Genomic DNA, 18,679 nt, shown 5'->3' with positions numbered 1-18,679 from the left:
TATGAACCCGTGTGACTTTGATGAGATGGTTGTAAAGTCTGTGCGTGTCTGTGTGCGTGTGTTTGTGTGTGTCGACCTGTGGCCAGTAACGCAGCAGTGTGCTGGAGGGCAAAGTCTCAGGGATCGTGTGTATCTGATTTGCTGTGAGGACACACAGGCTTCAGCTGCAGGCGGAGCAGCTGAGCCGGGCAGTGTGTGTGTATGTGTGTGTGTGGACACATGCAGCATGTAGCCGGGGGCCGGAGGATCACTGATGTTTGGTGCGTATTTACCAGCTTTAACCTATTGAAGAGCGATGCTGTCAGAACCTGTGTGTGAACCCGTGTGACACTCACTGCTGTCTGCGTCATGGTTGTTTCAGCCCGTCCTCTCTCTGTCTCTGCCGTGGCCCAGCGTCTCCTCCCGACCGCCGCACTCACCCAGCCCCGGTGACCCGCTCCAGCCATGGGTGGGAGTCTGGGCTGCCACCGCTCCATTCCCAAGGACCCCACGGACTTCAGCTGCGGGAAGCGCAAATTCAGCGCGGCGTGCAACTTCGGCCACATCCTGGTGAACCAGGAGCGACTTAACATCAACACTGCCACCGAGGAGGAACTCATGACTCTGCCGGGAGTCAACCGCACTGTTGCGCAGAACATCGTGGAGTACCGGGACTGTATCGGCGGGTTTAAGAAGGTGGAGGACCTGGCACTGGTCAGCGGCATAGGGGCAACCAAGCTGGAGGTGATCAAACTGGAAATATGCGTCTCCAGCAGGACCAGCTCGTCCCAGCACTCCCCGTCCTCCCTGCGCAAAGACCTGGATCACCAGCCCTGCACCGGGATCAACATCAACACCGCCACCCCGGCGCAGCTCATGAGCATCCGCGGCATCACGGAGAAGATAGCCAAGAACATCGTGGGGTACCGGGCGGAGAACGGCCCGTTCAAAAACATCGAGGACCTGGTGAGGGTCACCCACATCAACAGCTCCCTGCTGGACAGGATCCGCTTCCAGGTGTACGTGGAGCGCTCCAGGGCGGCGTCCACCAACACCAACGGGGGGCTGACCTGCACTAAGTCCCACCCGAGTCCGACTTCACTAAGCTTCAGGAGCGACGACCTGGACCTCCCGCCCGGAGGACCGACCCAGATCCTGTCTGTGCGGCCCAACGTGGAGCCGCCGCCGGGGTTGCGGGACGGGAAGCCCGTGGTGCGTCTGGGCACCTGGAGCCTGCAGGGCTGCTCCTGTGACAAGGCCAACAACCCGGGGGTCAAAGAGGTGGTGTGCATGACCCTGCTGGAGAACGAGTGAGTAGCTTTCACCTAACTTACACAACTGTTGAACTTTAGGTGAGGTGGAGGGATGTGTCACAGCTGGGAGGCCACAGTTTACCTCCAGAACAGCTTTAGAAGTCTTAGAAAAACATGAAATCAAAATGTTTATATTTGAATTAACTGAAGAACTTTTATTACAAGAATAAATATGCTCATGAAGTATTAATAACTAAAATAGTGCGTTTCATGTTATTGAAAGAGCCCAGGAAACATTAAAGTGTACAGTTTGCTGAGGTAAACCATTGACCATACAAAATGTAAATGCCTATTAAATATTAGTGTAAGTTTTCATTGTCATATTAGTCACTGAACCAACCAATTATTTAATGTATCAAAAAATATCTATATGAGATGAGCATTGGAGGTTTGCTGATTTGGATGAGGACATTTGATCTAAAAGTATAATTTAGATTTTGCTCTAACAGTGGCCCAAAGCCTGGATTTGGTGTTGTGGGCCAGCAGCGATCAGCCCATCTTGCTCATTCCACCTTTGACACAGTTCCATCAGAGCCACATCGATTAATGTCTGGCTCAGGTGGCTTTTGCCAGTCCCGACGCTGTGCCAAACATATCAGTCTGCTGCTGCTGCTGCTGCATTGGGATGTTTTAACACAAACACTCTAGAACATTCCGGATTAGTGCTGTGGACTGATCACGTGGGGACCGTCAACAATTAATTGTTCACACAGACTAACACAAACCATTTATCGCCAGAAGAAAAAGCAGGTAAGATGCTTTCTGTTGCAGCTGAGTTTTGGCTTCAGTTTACTTGCAGCTCCGGCCCTAAAACCTTAATTTTGAGTTTGAAATGGGTGGGTGAGGTGAGGGGTATTCAGCTGCAACACAAAACTTCACCGCTAAATTCTACACACGGAACCTTTAATACAATTAACCTTTTTTATAACATAATAAGCTCGACTAAACTTGGACTAAAATTGAAACGACTGCTTCTCTATTTTCTTTAGTTTCTCCAAGGTTTATTGATCCAGGTCTGAGAATTGGTAGTCCCAGAGAAACCTGGTCACAAAACCATAATGAACCTGCATCAGTGTTTGAAGCCATTATACTTTAGCCCAGGACACACAAAGGGCAAGAGAAGCAGCAGGTCTCTGGGGGTAAACCTGTTTTGTTGTCACTAGGACGAGCTGAGAGTGTGACGCAACATGGGACTCTTTGATTCACGATACTGGTGTTTGACAAGTTTTAACTTGAACAAGAACATTAAAGAGAGGCAAAGAGAGAGCGCCACAGTCTGTAGTCGGCCAATTAAAAGCGATGGCGGTCTTTTTCCCAGAGTGTATCTGTGCAGGTAGCAGCTCTGTGAATTCACATTCATCAGATAAACCTTGAGATCAGAGTTTCAGTGTGTGGTTGCACAGTCAAGGAATAATGAGATTATATCTGGGCTGTGGTTTAGGGGTTAGAGTGGTCATCCTAAACCTAAGGGTCCTTGGGCAAGATACCGAACCCCAAATTGCACACAGATGCTCTTTATGAATGTGTGAGAGTAAAACTGTACTGTTAAGCGCTTTGAGTGGTCATCAGGACTATATAAAATACAGACAATTTACTACAACAGGAGATTTGCTTGACAACAACGTGTACAACAAGCTTCCCAGCTCACCCTGTCCTCTGGCCTACGATCGCTTTGCATGGAGTGTTACACAGGATATTTACTTTGTGTCCGCGTGACTTCTCATATGGTCTCCATGTTTTCAGTTTATTCTTTGTACATAATACACACTTCTCGTGCTGGGTGTGACCGGAGTTTATTAGTGTCTGTTGGCACCAGGTTTGCCTGTTCCTGAGCCTGAGCTGTGCTCTATCCTGCTGGCGTGGTGAGGCCTGACCGGCTTGGTAGGGTGGAGGAGGAGGGTGGGCTCACGAGGGGGCACTTGTTGCAGTACAAGTTGTTACATCTGAAACTCTGCCTGACAGTAACATTAGCATCCTCTTCTATGCAGCCATCACATGATCCCAAAGCACCTAATCCTGTTTATTCAAATGGTGACCCTGCAAAACCTGTCTGCACTTTAGAATGTAGAGTGAAATAAATAATAAACCCTTCCATGCACATGATTATATCCCTTGGCTCGGTGTGCCTTAGAATTGCCCTGCAGGGACAAATAAAGTTGTTTTGAATTTGTTGAGACATCTGCCTCTGGTCATGGATGAATTAGTGGAACAAAACATTCTGATGCTATTGATGTATTTGGTTGTGTGTTTATCATCACAGTTTATATGAAGGTTTCATTGGCCATGTACTGCTAGTTGTCAGAGCTGTCTCCGGCCTTTCTGGCACTCTGAGCAGAATTTTACTCCTGCAACACGCATCCCTTTTCCACCAACACAACCAAAATAGATAAACACGCGGCAAGTAACACAAACTTCAAGCGTTTCTAGGGGACACAAATAAGTGATGATCCCAAATTGATGATATTTTATATAGGTTGCATGTGTTTTCTTGATTTGCAATATGTTGACCTCTCAGGGCCACTGTACTATAGTAAGTATTTGCTGAGTTCACCCCTTAGTTAGCCCTTATCAGAGGACCTTCTGCTGATTCATGTGGAATCTGTCAGAGTATCATATCTGAGTGAAGGTTCAGTCTTCTGAAGTGCTGATTTGACCATCTGTGCTGTGTCTCTCTTCCTCTGTGCTAATGGCTCACAGCACCACTCCTAACCAAAGGAGGGCTGCAGCTAACAACTATTTTGATTCTCGTTTAATTTGAAGATTTCCTCTCGACGAATCATTTTGTCCAAAAAATGTCATAAAACAGTAAAAGATGTGAAAGATCCCAGTCTTCAAATGTCTTCTTTTGTTTGCCCTTGAAGCTGGAAACCCAAGGATATGAATTTGTCTGTGGCATATGACACAACAGCAGTTGCGCTACTTTGACATAATCAGTCTTCAGCCACTCTGCTTTTTAGGATAGGATGACAGTTTGTGTAACATTGTTGAGCACAGTCTGAGGCTTTAAGGTGATGCAGCTGCAGATCGCAATCCATCAATCAATCACATAAGTCTTGCAGCTTCTTCTTGAAGGCAATAGTTCCAGATAACTGTAGGGCACAAGTTATTCCACCTTTTCTTAGCCTTGTAAAATGGGGCCATGTCTTTTCTTGATTAAAGTTGCATCAGCGGCTGTTATTGCCTTCCATCGTCATGATTCTTTTGTTGCGGGTAAATGCATCTTGAGTTTGGTCTTTGGTTAGAGCTCTCAACTGCACTTTCATGGCTCTCAGACTCTCTCTAATACGGTTTGACATAAATAGGTGGTTAAAGGTTAGTGGTGTCAGTTGTGTGGACTGCTCTGTGGTGCAAATTGCAAAGTACAGTGTGCTGACTGCTGACAGGAGGTTTTATGCCCAGCCCACCTCCATGCAACACAAGTAGTGCCTCTTTGGGGTATGGCCTCCTCATTTTGTCTTTAAAATAGACTTGGCTTAGAGTCCTTCTCCTGTTCTGTCAGGTTCACTCTCCTCCATTTTTGTTTGTGTTGCTTCCATGTTGCCATCCTACCTGCATCTATAGGAGAACGCGAAGCACCAACCAAACAATGAAAAATATTTCTGGAAAATGTGGACATTGTTGTATTCAAATGAATGCCCCTTATCTTTTTAGATTTAGGTGGACTGCTGAGTCCTGACCTGGGGAGCTAGCTCTCCTGAACTGTTTCATGCGTTTGTGAAGGGAAATAGGTGTCAGACAATATGAAATTACAGATTTTGGCCAATCTGAATATTTTTACACCGGAAATCACCACATAAAGGAAGTTAAATAGTTGGAAATGATCGGATACAGCTCTGGCTAGTCTGTCATCAGAGTCATTGTGAGTTCGAACACATTTTGATGTAGCAGTTTTTTAAAAGTTTAATTAGGCCTGTGTTTCTCTGACGTGCTATGGTTAGTTCAAGGCAACAAACAATTTTTTTAGTTTACGGAAAGGAGTTACTGTCATAAATTTGTATTAAGCCACCAAGCCCTGCTTGAACAGATTTTCTTCCATTTCTGTCTCCCTTTCCATCTCCTTCCAAACCCACCCACCTTGATATAAATCTCCACCTTCTCCCCTACTCATGCCTCCCACTTCCTGTGTTCCCAGCTATTGGTAGCAACATTAACACCCGTGATAGTGCTGGGTTTGTTATGGAGAAGGATGCTCTGGAGGAGATACGGTGTGTTTGCACAGCTTGGCCTCGGCTGTGTGAGCAATCACAAGATCCAGGCTGAGTTTACCCACTTCCTGGCTTTCCTCCAGACACAAACAGAGAGCTTCGAGAGTTCAATGAACTCCTGCTCACCGAAGGTTACACAGCAATCTGCGCTCAGCCTCTTCAGACTCCCAAGCCTGCTGATGTTAGCCGGCCTGTCGTCAGCCTCACACACTATGCAGGAGGGAAGTGAAAGAGCTGCCACTAGGCGCCACAGACGGGGTTAACAAGGATCAAGGAGGGGATTCGAGCTGACAGCACCTCACTTGCCTCCGAGAAAATGTGGCTTCAGTGGTTAACAGCTATGTTACTGTCAAATCTGCTCAGGAATGTCTGAATGACAGTTTGTAGGACTTTTCTGTTTTGCCTGTCTGCTTCTTTTCTTGCCTCACACAGTGGAATTCAGCTGTCTCACTGACCGTGTCGTGCTTTTAACATCTCAGGCTTGCATTGAATTGCTGGGTGATTGTATAAACTCTTAATTCATGAAGAAAACTTTGCATCACATATCCACATGATTTCCCTTGGCACTGTGACCTGTCACTTTTACATTTTGCTTAATAAACGCATGAGACATAACATGTTAAACACTGAGCTTTACTCAGGTGATGTCAGGTGATTCTTAAGGGCGCTGACATCATTGCAAACAGTGGAAAGAGGAGAGACTGGAGGCAAATAACAGAAAGAACTGAAGAGTTGTGGGTGAGCTGAGTTCAGTCAGATCATGATCCTGTGGGGGTGGCAGGGGATTAGCCGTACTTGAAGTAAAATTTAGGAATAGTCGTGATATTGATTTGAGAAGAAGAAGAACAACCAATGCTAAAAAGTAATTGTGCTTAATAAGACAACTTGGCTTTAGCACAGCTGTCACAGAGAGGGAGGAGGGGAGCAGTATCATTTAAAAATGAAGATTTTCTCCACTGGATTGCATTTATAGAGTTGAACCTAGTCGTTAACATGAAAATGGAGGGAATATTTATGAATATGGAGAATAGATGACTTCGAATCATGGCTCCTGGCAAGTGCAATATTCACATGATTCACAGTCCAAGTTGTTACTATTCTGACAAACCAGCTCAGAAAATATTGGACTTTCCTTCAGGCATGATGACAACAATTTCAGTACCAGTCAGTAATGAATAATAATAATTGCTCTCACTGCAATGTTGATCAATTTGAATACCTTACCCTCCTAGAACTTTCAAGGATTCTTGAGTTTTCACTTTCTCTGTTCCTCCTAATCACTGTCTCATGTACTGTGAGCATAGATCATTTTCCTTATTGAAACAAAAATTACATTACATTTCATTTTAGCTGAGGCTTTTATTTGAGGCGACTTACAATAAGTGCATTCAACCATGAGGGTACAAACCCAGAACAACAAGAATCAAAAAAGTAAAATTTCTTCAAGAAAGCCAAACTACAAAGTGCTATAGGTAACTGCCGTACAAGTATAAGTATTTGAAACGGATGTGGGCAGCCACTGGTAACCAGTGAAGGTAGCGGTATAGTGTGAGTAGAGTGAGTAGGTGGAACAACAGTTCCAGTTTTATGGCATGACCAAGCTAAACCCAAAAGCTGCAAGGTCACTCGAGGTTGCTTTCATTTCCCCTATATCGTCACCATATCAAGTCGCCAGGGTTTTCCTTCAGCGGTGTGGTGTCTGTGGTTGACCTCTGACCTTACTGACAGGGTTGCTCATAGTAGGCGACGGTCTGCTGACTTTGCAGGCAGTGTGGATCGTTCCTACGAAAAGCCAAACTGTATTTTATTAAAAAGACACAGAGTGAAAGGAAGGAGACGCAATACAAACAGATCTTAATCCTCAGCTTGTGTATTTAGCCAAAGCAGTCACTCATCCTGGATTGCCTCTTTTGTGGGGTTTTATTTGCTTAGAATGACGTCCAGGTGAAACGTGGAGGAGAAAACGTTTAAAACCCAGTCACTGTTCAGCCTGTCTCATTTCATATCCCCACCTCTCCTTCATGTCGGCTAACAGATGATGCTACAGCCTGCTGTGTTTACTGTGCAGCCAGTAAAGCCTCTTATATGATAATGATATTCCTGGTCTTTGAGGGACATCCTGCTTATCATAGCACCATCTAATCAGATCTGTGTCTGCTCCTTTTTTAGCTTGTCATTCATTACTTTGCAGGGACTTCAAGCTTATAAAAGCATGAGAGTCTGAATGGCTGCAGTCACAAAGAGCATTTGATACTATTCATATTCAGAATGATTTCCTATTTAATTCTCCCTTGCATTTGCTGTCTGTTCTCAGAATCTGTAATTCCCCTTTTGCACATAGTCTCACAGACTGGAGCTGAAGTTCAGATGAAATATCTGTGAATTAATCAGCTTGAGCGCCGCCGGCTCTCATCTACAGAGATGAAGAACCGCCGAAGAAACACCCAATCACTTTCCTTCTAAACATATTTGCATACAACACTTAATGTCAGCACTGTATCATATTCAAATGTTCACACTGATTAACAGCCAGACATAACGTCAAGATTAGCGTCTCTGATAAGGTCTCCTTGTTGTCCATTGAGACATCAGGTCTTGTGGGTGAAAAGTAATTGGTGAATTTACCAGTTGCTATAAAGCTTTTCTTGTCTCGTCGACCACTCAAAGTGCTTTACAGTACAAGCAGTCACCTTTCCACACAGCACTAACATACAGTATGCTGGGCTTTCTTCTATAACGCACCTTTCATACGCTGACAGCACAGCCATCTGGGGCAATTTGGGGCTCAGTATCTTGCCCAAGATGACTTTGTAATGCAGGCTGTAGGAGCCAGGGATCGAACCACTAACTTTTTACTATCTCCCATGCCACAGCTGCCCAGTACACCCAGTTTTCAGGCTATATAGCTATACTTAGCTTGTCAGTATAACACTCTACCTGCCGACCTCTCAGCTCAAAGGTATTTTATTCTTTATCAATAACCACAGTAATTGTCATTGAATTTGATGTGGCTGGACTAGAAGTGACCTGAACTGGCTTCTTGGAGTTTCATAATAATTATAATAATAATAATAACTTTATTTTTATAACACTTATCTAAACGAGGTTACAAAGTTCTTCACACAAAAGTCCAAGGCAAAATTTTAATTTGATTCTAATTAAATATATTCTGTTCAGAATCACAAAGCTGTAATGGAAAAATCAGTTGAACACTCAGCCTTTCCTTTTTTTTCTAACACGGACAGCATTTGGCTTTTTACTGCACCATGAAGCCATAAAGGATGGAGTCTAGGAGTGGCTGCAGAAATGAAACACAACATGCCCTGGACATAATAAACTTGTACACAGTACGCACGCACACGCACACACACAGACGCAAACACACACACACACACACACACACACACACACACACACACACACACACACACACACTCTTGTTTTGATATGTGTCATACTGTTCACATCTATACTCTGTCTGCACAAATGCACATCTCATTGTTTGCAGCTTCCTCGTCCTGTACTCTAATCGATTTCTTCGCTCGAACAATGAATTATGTCTCAATAGCATTTTTATGAGTTGTTGGCTCTTTCTGTGTGGATTAAACAAATAAGCTTCAGAGAGAGGAAGGCTGCTTCCTCCTGTTTATGGCCTTTATGCCAAACTAGGCTGACTCTACATTTAACAGATGATTTGGTATTGATCTTCTTACGTCACTATGGGTTTATCTCATTAACTTTTACAATAACAAGCTCTGACGAAGTTGCTGGCACAGCGGCAATCCCTGCTATTCATTAACCTTGTTCTCATTTGTTTACAGTAATCACAATAAGGGAGCAGCTCATTTTAAGATAGCACAGTGCAAACAGCTCTACACAGAGCACCTTTCAGTCTCTGATAACATGATACAAAAAGAGCGGTGTCCCTCCTCGGTTCTGTAAGTGAGACTGTAAGATCTATGCCTATAAATCTGCCTGTCGACTGTCGCCTAGTCCAGCTGTAGAGCGGATGTACCCAGCATCTATGGGTCTGCACAGCAGGCCTGGATTATTAGACATATAATCCAGGCGCAGAGTATGGCAGAAGCGTCACACACTCCTTTAATCCCTTCACACTCTGACATAACAACAATATCCGCAACACACGCAGAAGCCGGCTGAATATTTATACTTTCATCCTGATGTGAGTGAACTGGGCCTGTCTGTTACAGTCCAGGGACACATAAAGAGGGTGAGACCAGCGGGGGTGCTGAAGTCACGAGGACGGGAGGTCTGTGCTGAGTTAACGCAGGGTGTTGGGTGCTCATGTGGAAATTTCCACTGACACAGCACATTTCAGTGGGTAAATTAGGGTGCTGCACAGCGACTCTGCCTCTTGAGCCAGTACAGTGTTCCCAGTTTCTTCAGCCAGACAAAGCTGATGTGCGCTTGTTTGTCTCCTGCAGTAGCACTTTAACAGCGAGCAGCCGATCAAAGAGACTTATTGCCTCACCACGTTGAATAGTGCAACTCCCTTTTAATCAAAGGGATGAAACAAAAGATACATTACTTAAGAGGCATCGAATGAGGGGAAATACGGATTGATATAATAATAAGATTACAGAGATAGCTAAATGGAGGACTTCATTTGAGGGGTAAATCTTAAAAACATGTTTTGAGTATAAAACAAGGCTCTAAATATATTCTAGCCAGCTGCTTTGGATTTTCACAGACATCAGTCCGTCTCTGTGGTGATGAGGTTGTATCCAAATGTCGATAAGATCTACATTCCTGTATACTCAGTAAGTTCCAAACACTCATAAAACATGGTTGATGTTCGATGTTAGCATGAATTATGGATGCAATGTAAAGGCGCAACTACTCTGTGGAGATAAATCCCTAAGTGTGACTCAACTTGCCCTAATCGTGTTTTTAAATGCAATTTATTCTTAAAATTATAAGCACAATTCTCGCTTTGTTTGTCGCAAAACTTAATATCGAGCTGAATTACAGAGCTTTTATTTTGAAAAGTTTCTTTCTGCTGAAAAAATAACAGCAGGTCAGTAAATCATTCAAACTTATTTATGAACCACAAACTTGATAAAGAAGATTCTGTTTTATTTAATGAAATACATTGACTTTGAAAACTGTTTTGCTGATAAACCAGGTAGGATGAAGAAAATCTTCACTCTACACATGGACTGTGTCTGCACCATGTCCAGCACACAAACATGAATATGTCAAAAATACAAATTGACAGGTTCTATTTTGGGTCTGTATTAGGAGTACTCACTAATGACAAGGTATAACTCTAAAGTAACTCTGCCAGACAGTCCATTCCAAACAGGCATTTGTAAATGCGTAAAAACCTTCTCCTGTAAACTCTGCTAAAGTTATTGCAAATATTTTTTATTACATGTCTGCACAATGTGTTTTTGAATGAAAATAACAGCCTCACAAAGCGTATTTACTTTTTAAATCATTACCTGTTGGTGATTCATAAGAGGAACTGGGAAGGAGAGGCCAATAGCAGAATTGATTAGTCTTTTAGCTGAAGTTCAAACATGAGGATGTACAGTGATCTGAAGTGAAACCCCCTCAAAACAGAAACTAATTTATCATCACTGTCAGCACCCCTGTCACACAGTGGGCCGTTTAAAAGTGTGTTGAAGTGGTGAACTGCCGCCTCAGGCCCTTTCCTCGTTCAGTGGCAGAAAATCCTCCGAGCTGTTCTTTCATGTTCAAGGTCACCTCCCTGCTGCTGCTGCTTGTTACGCAACCTGGTGCCCTGCTCTTAGATTTCCCCCAGCCCGACAACGTTGAATCAGTCACTCGTGGTTTATTCTCATCACACCGCGTTTCTGTTTGCATAGCGACGGTTTGTGTTGTCATAGTGACACTCACAGATTAGGCTGGATGTCATGAAGTCTCTCTTTAATCATTGTTAGCGTTTGTGCGTGTCTGTCTTATTTTAATTTCCTCTAAGAATTACTTGGGTCTGGATTATCTCCTGCAGACACAGCACACTCTGACCTCCTGAAGGGATGAAAGTTACAATCAAAGCACACGCTGCATCACTGTCTCAGCATTATCCGGCGTGTCCGGCTGATGTGGCTGAACCTCTGGTCATCTCAATGTGAGCTTGGATTGAATCCCTGCCAGTGGAAACAGGGGATTTTAACAGTTTCTTTCACTATGCATAGAGATCACACCTACAGGAGAGGGCTGTTGTCTCTGTGAGTGTAGGCCTGTGTGTTCTGATAACAGGATCTGAGTGAGTTGCTGATCACAAAGGCGACAGTGTTGTGATCTCACTAGCTCAGTGTTAAGTACAGAAAGTCAGGCTATTCAGCTGAATGGGGAAGGAAAAGATCGATTTGCAGGAAAACTGCAATAAGGATTAATGATTGACTAGCTCCATTTGTCTCGATAGAGTCTCTATTGTATTGTTATCTAAAGAGTTTCTGATCCATTTTCAGGCTTCTTGTTTTAGCCTGGATTAGTCTTTGCTGTGTCTGTAGTTAATACTGTGGTTAATCTAGTCTAAACATAAACTGCCGATTCAAAACATTGTGATCATGACCCCCCCCCCCCCCCCCCCTATAATAAGCTGATGGTGTTTCACCTGCCACCAGAAGGGCCAGTTGAAAGAGCGATGGACTCTACAAAACGTCTGAAGGTGCCTTGTGCAATCAAGTCCAAGATGTTATCAGCAGATCCTTAAAATCCTTTTCCTTAAAATATAATAAAAGATTCGTGGGTTCCCCCTTGTCTGACCACGTTCAGGAACACACCTCTGCTAACGGGAGCGTCACATACGCTCTGACCCTGGCACATGAGCTCCCAACACTTGTCAAAGTGGCATCGGTTGTGTCAGTGACAGTATACAGCTAAGGTTAAGGTTATTTTTAACAAAAATAAAACTCACACTTACACATAGTTAAAGTTGACAAGATTCAAGACTTTATTTATCATGTGTGCAACAATTCCATCCAGCAAATATATAAAATAAAATAAAACCAAGTTTTAAAATAAAATATACACCTAAATATATACATTTTTTAACTATAATAAAGTGTACTACTACTGGGTAGACCGACTGAATGAATGAAATAGGTAATACAGATATGAAATAAGTAATACAGATGAGTAAGCTAACAATGACCAATGAAATAAAGCTGCCTTGTTAAGTTCACATACATAATTGTTATACCACCACTAACAGTCCATCAGTGGAGCAGCATAAAGCTGACAGCAGGAATGTGTAGAAACCATCACTCACATGCTCACATGTGCACATTTGGATCCACGTGTTTACATGTGCACATGTGTATCCACATGTGTGAGCAACCAAATGGGGACCAATCTGTAAGATCGTTGCTCTATAGTGCCACTACTGGACAGATATGTCACCAGGTACCTTTAATCATCTAATTTCCCTGAAGCAAGACTTGTACACTCTTCATTAAAGTTGTTGTTTGTTTCTCATTAATTGTTGGTCATAATCAATCAATCAGTTGTGTCCTAAAAGTAGATGCCAAAAATCCTATATCTAAATATCCTCACTAGTGATTTTATCAAACATGTGTTGTTTATTTAACTGGAAAATATAGACAGAAAAGTAGTTTACAAAGCACATCTGTTCTGAATAAGAACCAACATCTCTAACAAATGCTAACTCATTGAAATCCATGACTTCTTCAAAGTTGTTGCTTTTAAAAATACATTTACACATGACATTAAGCATTAGGAGCATATCTCGATCTCCACACATCTAGATCTACTTTCAGGTCTGCATTTATCACCCGCTGTGCTGGTGGCGGTGTGTTGAATATGCATCAGCAGCTGCTCTGATTCTAATTCCAGTCACATTGTTCGGGGGGCTTTTTTGTTTCAAGGACTCAGATTTACAAACCTGGCACTAGTCAAAAATGTGGCTGTAGAAAGCTCACTTCTTTCTTAATTACACCAAGCAATCCTTACTAGTTTTTGTGAACATACACTAATAATACATCAGCTGAAGAAGAGGGTATTAGTACACTTCACTGTTTGCATCAGTGTGGTTGGATATCAAGTGTATGACCCTCTCCTCTTTGAGGGAGACTGTGGATAGAGAGTCGTCCACTAACCAGTAGGTCAGTGGTTTTCGATCCCCTGCTCCTCCAGTCTGAATTCTGAGTTGTCCTTGGGCAACATACTGAAAGATATTGAAACCCCAAAAAGTGCTGTGTACAGAAAACCCCTTTTGAATGTGTGAATGTGACTTGTACTGTAAAGAGCTATGAGTTGCTGTTAAGACTGCTAAGATATAAATATATAAATCTTTATAAAAACTGTCCATTAGCACATAACTTTAACTTAGTCGTTTAAACAGATGTGTTTTAGCTTCTTAAAACTGTCAATCAAGCTCTGATGTGAGTTAACCACACTGGGCCTTGCTACAGACATCTGAAGAGCAACACATCCTGGTGGGTGTTTATATGCATCAAAACTTTGGCACCTACAGTCTTCTGTTGCATCTTATTACACAATTACTGTTGTAACAAGGTGATCCGTGTTGACATCTCCAATGTCCTGTTCCCGAGTTTCATGATTTACAGCCTATGACATCCTGTCCTGAGTTGTGACACCATGTTGTGCATTGTGTATATTGTGGTCTATTGGCGTATAAACTGAAATATGAAGGTGTATCAGGAATAATGCCAGATAAAGCATATCACATGACCTTCGTCATACACTGGACCTACACATTCCCAAGGATTTGTTGCAGATAACTTGAATATTATAATTTAAAAGCACAACAGCTGCTAGCAAAGACCAGCAACACTTGTAATTCTTTGCCCATGTTGCATTCTCCATACGGGTAATCAAGGCTGGTACAGTACATTTTCTCACGGTAAAGGTTGACCTGAGGAGTGTGAGGGAACATTGGGACTGATAACATCTACAAACTAAAACTGGGCCCACAGCGTTTCCAAAAGTTGGTGTTTTAGGGGCTTGAAAACTCCAGTGCAGTGTGGACGTCAAGCATAAGTGTTACTCTAAGTCTAGGTTTTATCTTAGACTCAGATTCGAGTTTTCAAAGCCCACATTAATAAGGTGACCAAAACCCAATTTCTCAACTTTAGAAACATAGCAAAGGTTCGGCCTTTAATAAATAAGACAGATGCTGAAAAGCTGATCCATGCCTAAATTTCTAGCCGACTGGATTACTGTAATACATTTAATACAGGCGTCCTAAAGCAAACAATATTGAGAACCAAAACCAAGAGGAGAGAACACATAAGTCCAGTTCTAGCTGCTCTGCACTGGTTACTTTTTTTTAATGACGCTCTAAAGTGGTGGAACAGACTTCCGCTAGATATCAGGGAAGCAGTAAACATCTTTATAAGAAAACGTAAACATCTCTTAGCTTCAGTCTTTAATTTGAACTTGCACCTGCTTAAACTCCTGCGCATATTTGTTTTTTATAAAATATATATATATAGTAAAAAAAATATATTTACATATACATTTTTCTTCATTATATTTTACCTTTTCTTTAAAATGTCTTGTTGAATGTCATGTTCTTATGTTCCTCTAAAATCAGTTCTCTTTTTATTTTAAATTACATTTTTAAATGTTTTTTTTTAATATATATTGTATGTTAAGCACTTTGAACTGCATTGAAAAGGGCTATACAATAAAGTTGATTAATGTTATTATTTTAAAATGTACTAATATATTATAAATGTAGCAAAAGGGATGTGTTTTAAAACTAAAACATATTAGTGTGGACGTAGCCTGTCTGTCCTTTCCTATATGACCTGAATGTTACATATAGCTCAGGCACAAGTGCAGAAAAAAGTCTCCTCATGATTGTATTTGCCCTTTGCAGCTCCGCAGCCTTAACAGTGTGACGTGTGCAGCCATGTGGAGGATTTGTGTTGTAACTCGCTCGCATTCTCCTTCACAAGTGCTGACTGATTACATTGCACATGTTGCTGGTGCTGTCACTGAGCCGCATTGGAGCTCCTGCACTCAGCTCGGTGAATGCAGGTCCTGTAATACCCCGCAGCAGCAGCAGCAGCAGCAGCAGCAGCAGCAGCAGCAGCAGCACTTCACTAACAGAAAAGACCATTATGCAATGTGATTTTCTGTTTGGCTGATTTGGTATTAGTAGGTTATGGGTGAATGAGGCCAAAGCATCGCCATCAACTTGATTTCAATGTGTTGCACCACAGTGAATCAGATTATCATATGCTTCTGCAGCCTGAACTGAGGGGGTGCTTTTCGTTTTTCTGTGTAATAGCTCAGATCGAGCTCTGGAGGAAATATAATTTTAGTTTTTGATTATTTGACTCTTCATAGGGCATTTGTAAAAGACAAAATAGTTTACAGTAATTCTTTCCTCACTTATGTCACAAATCACATCGTGAACCGGTTCCTCTTCAGAGCCAGCTGGCAGCAGGAAAGGCGCCGGTGCCTCTGAGAAATTCATTGCTTTTTATTGTGCTGACTGTTGGTCTGGAAAATCATTTGAAAACTAAACAGATAAATGTTTATTGGGCTGTAAATCCGCCTCCTTCGTGGTGCAGTACAGGACAGCAGTCCAAACTCCCTCGGTCAGAGTTAGTCAGATTTCCTCTGCTCTCTGCCAGTTGGAAAAACACAGAATTTGCCCTGCGGTGCTGTTTATGGTTGTGAGGATGTAGTTTGGACAGTACCACTCAATATCTGGTGTTTCATCACTGTGCGCAAAACATGGTGATCAAATAAAACCAGTGCAACATTATGTTAAACACAGTTTCCAGCATTTCCAGCCTGTTTAATTTCAGGAGGCCAAACGTGTCCTACATAAAAACCTTCATATTACTTGTACAAATGAGCTGCCAGTGACCTTGACCATTTCCCTAAAGAGGCATTTGACTGAAAGTAGTTCCTGTGAAAACTGGTCTTTGTTAAGTCTGTACAGGCAGTTACTGGGAAGTTCCTGTACAGACTTAACGTTAAATGTGTAAGATTCCATTGCTGTGACCACCACTGAGTAAATTCTATTTGCCGCCATTGCACAAGGCAGAACTCTCCGTCAGAGCAATCTCCAAATCAAATAATACCAAAGTAGCCAGATCTGCTTGGCTGAGTACCAGGAGAAGTAGGAGAGGAAATGACCACCAGTGTTTCTCGCCTCCATCTTTGGTGCTAAAGCAGTGGTTACCTCTGCATTTCCTGAAAACCACGTGAATCAAACAGCATGGGTGGCTCTGAGACATTTCTTCCTTCAGTTCTATGAGTTCATTTTGATGTGATTCTTTTTCTGCTATCATCTCTTGGTTTAAAGGTATCAGGTTAAAAGGTAATGAATATAGCAATATTTTTTCTTTCTTCTTTAAAAGTTGAATTTACAAGCAACAAAACAACCTTGTGTCAGGTGTAGCCTGAACATATGCAGCCCCGCACCAGGAGAAGAGAATCAGGGATCAAAATCTGGAGCAGATCATATAACTTATTCTCACAATGTTAAAGAAAGTGAAAAGAAATTCCCTAATCTGCCCCCAAATATATTGTGTTCTTTGCTAATCCATACCATATCCTCACACCAAATGTCCTGATAATCCATCCAGTAGATTTTGTGTCATTTTGTCAACTGACAGACTCACTAGTTTACACGTAGTACATCGGCAAGTATGTGAGCAGCTGCGTTCACGATGCAGCCGGTTGTCTACGCAAACACTTGTTAAACAGCAAGTATATCTCCGGCTTTAGAAGATATTTGGGAGATCAGCAATGCACTCAATTATCCCACAACATTTTCTTTTACAAACAATAAATGTATAATTTAATATACAGTCATCAATTAAAATACTGAATGTGAATGTAAAAGCTGTCCTCTCTCTCTCTCTCTGCTTCCAGCATCAAGTTACTGGCCGTGCAGGACCTTCTGGAGAGGGAGGCTCTTGATAAGGTAAAGCAGAACTTTGCACCCCACTGTTCTCTGACTGGGTCACACTGGGAGGGCTGTTACTGTAGATGCTGGTGCCAGCTCTGTTTTGCATCATTGTAAACGAGATGACTCACCGCTCAGGGAAACGTCCTGACAAACGCGCGCTCAGTGTTTCCCATTTGTTTAATGTGTCGCTGTTTTATTCAAATGTTCCCTCTCTCCTTCCACCCGCTCTGTGTGTGTGTCTCCGTCTCCCGAGTGTTCACTATTTCCGGACCCATATTTGGGTTTGACCTGTGTTGGTGCTCTCCTGTGCTTTCATTACTATAAATATGACTGTGGTTGCTACGGGGAGGGTATCAGTTTCAGCAGTGTTAGGAATCAGGATACACTGGATTCTACTTTGATTCTGGATAATTTTTCTACATAAAGAGGAAATAAGACAACATAAAAAGATGCCGGCACATTTTGCCTTAACAGACAGATTTGCAGAAGACAATTAAACAGTAAATCTTGTCGGAAGTGAAAGCTTTTTACGACTTTTTCCACAGCAGAGAACATTTGTGCTCATCTGTCTTCTAGTTCACTGCGTTAAAGCGGATCACTCAGTTATTTGCACCAGTGTAATGACAAGAAGACACAGCTAGTCTGACATTTCCCCCCCACATCTATACGTCACCCATTAATGTATGTTATTTTATTTGTTTAACTGGTTCTCAAACAAAAACGATATAGCTGAGTAAAGATGTTGTTTCTCTTTCAGCACAGCTTCTTTTCTATACTCTATAGGTATTAAGACCAGCACGTAATCCCTCTTTGAACCACAAATTGATATTCTTAAAGCTATGCTAACAGTTTGTATGGGTTTAACAAAAAACCCATTAGCTGCTTTCAGACAGGCACTGAACTCGAGATCCTCAGCAGTTTCTCCTGAGGAGGTGCATTTGTGGACACTAATGTCCAACTGAGAGCCCTCCGGAGCTCATGCAGACTTTCTCTGGATGAAAAAGCTGTGCCACACGTACGAGACACAGACGAAAATATGAGGAGAGTTTGCTGTGATGAGAGATACTTTACATCCTGCCTCTTTTTCATGAGCTGAATATACTGCGACCCAGGACCTTGGAGTTGAAGTTATTAATAGCTAGAATGTGCATCTTGGGTAGATAATTGATGCAGTAACTGCCTGGGGATTTAATGTGCTGAGCAATTTAAGAAGAGAAGGCATTTAATAGCTGTTTATATGTAGAATTAGAAAAGTGTGGAAAAGTTACATAACT

General features: G+C 42.4%; 1 protein-coding gene across 1 annotated transcript in view; it reads left to right on the top strand.

The window, feature by feature from the left end:
* Positions 1–18,679, top strand: part of eepd1 (endonuclease/exonuclease/phosphatase family domain containing 1) — a 30,250-nt gene continuing 11,571 nt past the window's right edge. The window contains exons 1-3 of the mRNA XM_053447191.1: positions 1–260; positions 362–1,289; positions 17,369–17,420. Of these exons, the coding sequence (XP_053303166.1) occupies positions 445–1,289; positions 17,369–17,420 (897 nt within the window). The 5' untranslated portion in view covers positions 1–260; positions 362–444. The remainder of the gene's footprint in view (positions 261–361; positions 1,290–17,368; positions 17,421–18,679) is intronic.

The sequence above is a fragment of the Pleuronectes platessa genome, chromosome 18, assembly GCF_947347685.1.
Source record: "Pleuronectes platessa chromosome 18, fPlePla1.1, whole genome shotgun sequence".
NCBI classification, from domain to species: domain Eukaryota; kingdom Metazoa; phylum Chordata; class Actinopteri; order Pleuronectiformes; family Pleuronectidae; genus Pleuronectes; species Pleuronectes platessa.
The sequence above is the reverse complement of the archived record's forward strand: the minus strand, read 5'-3'. Positions and strand labels throughout refer to the sequence as shown.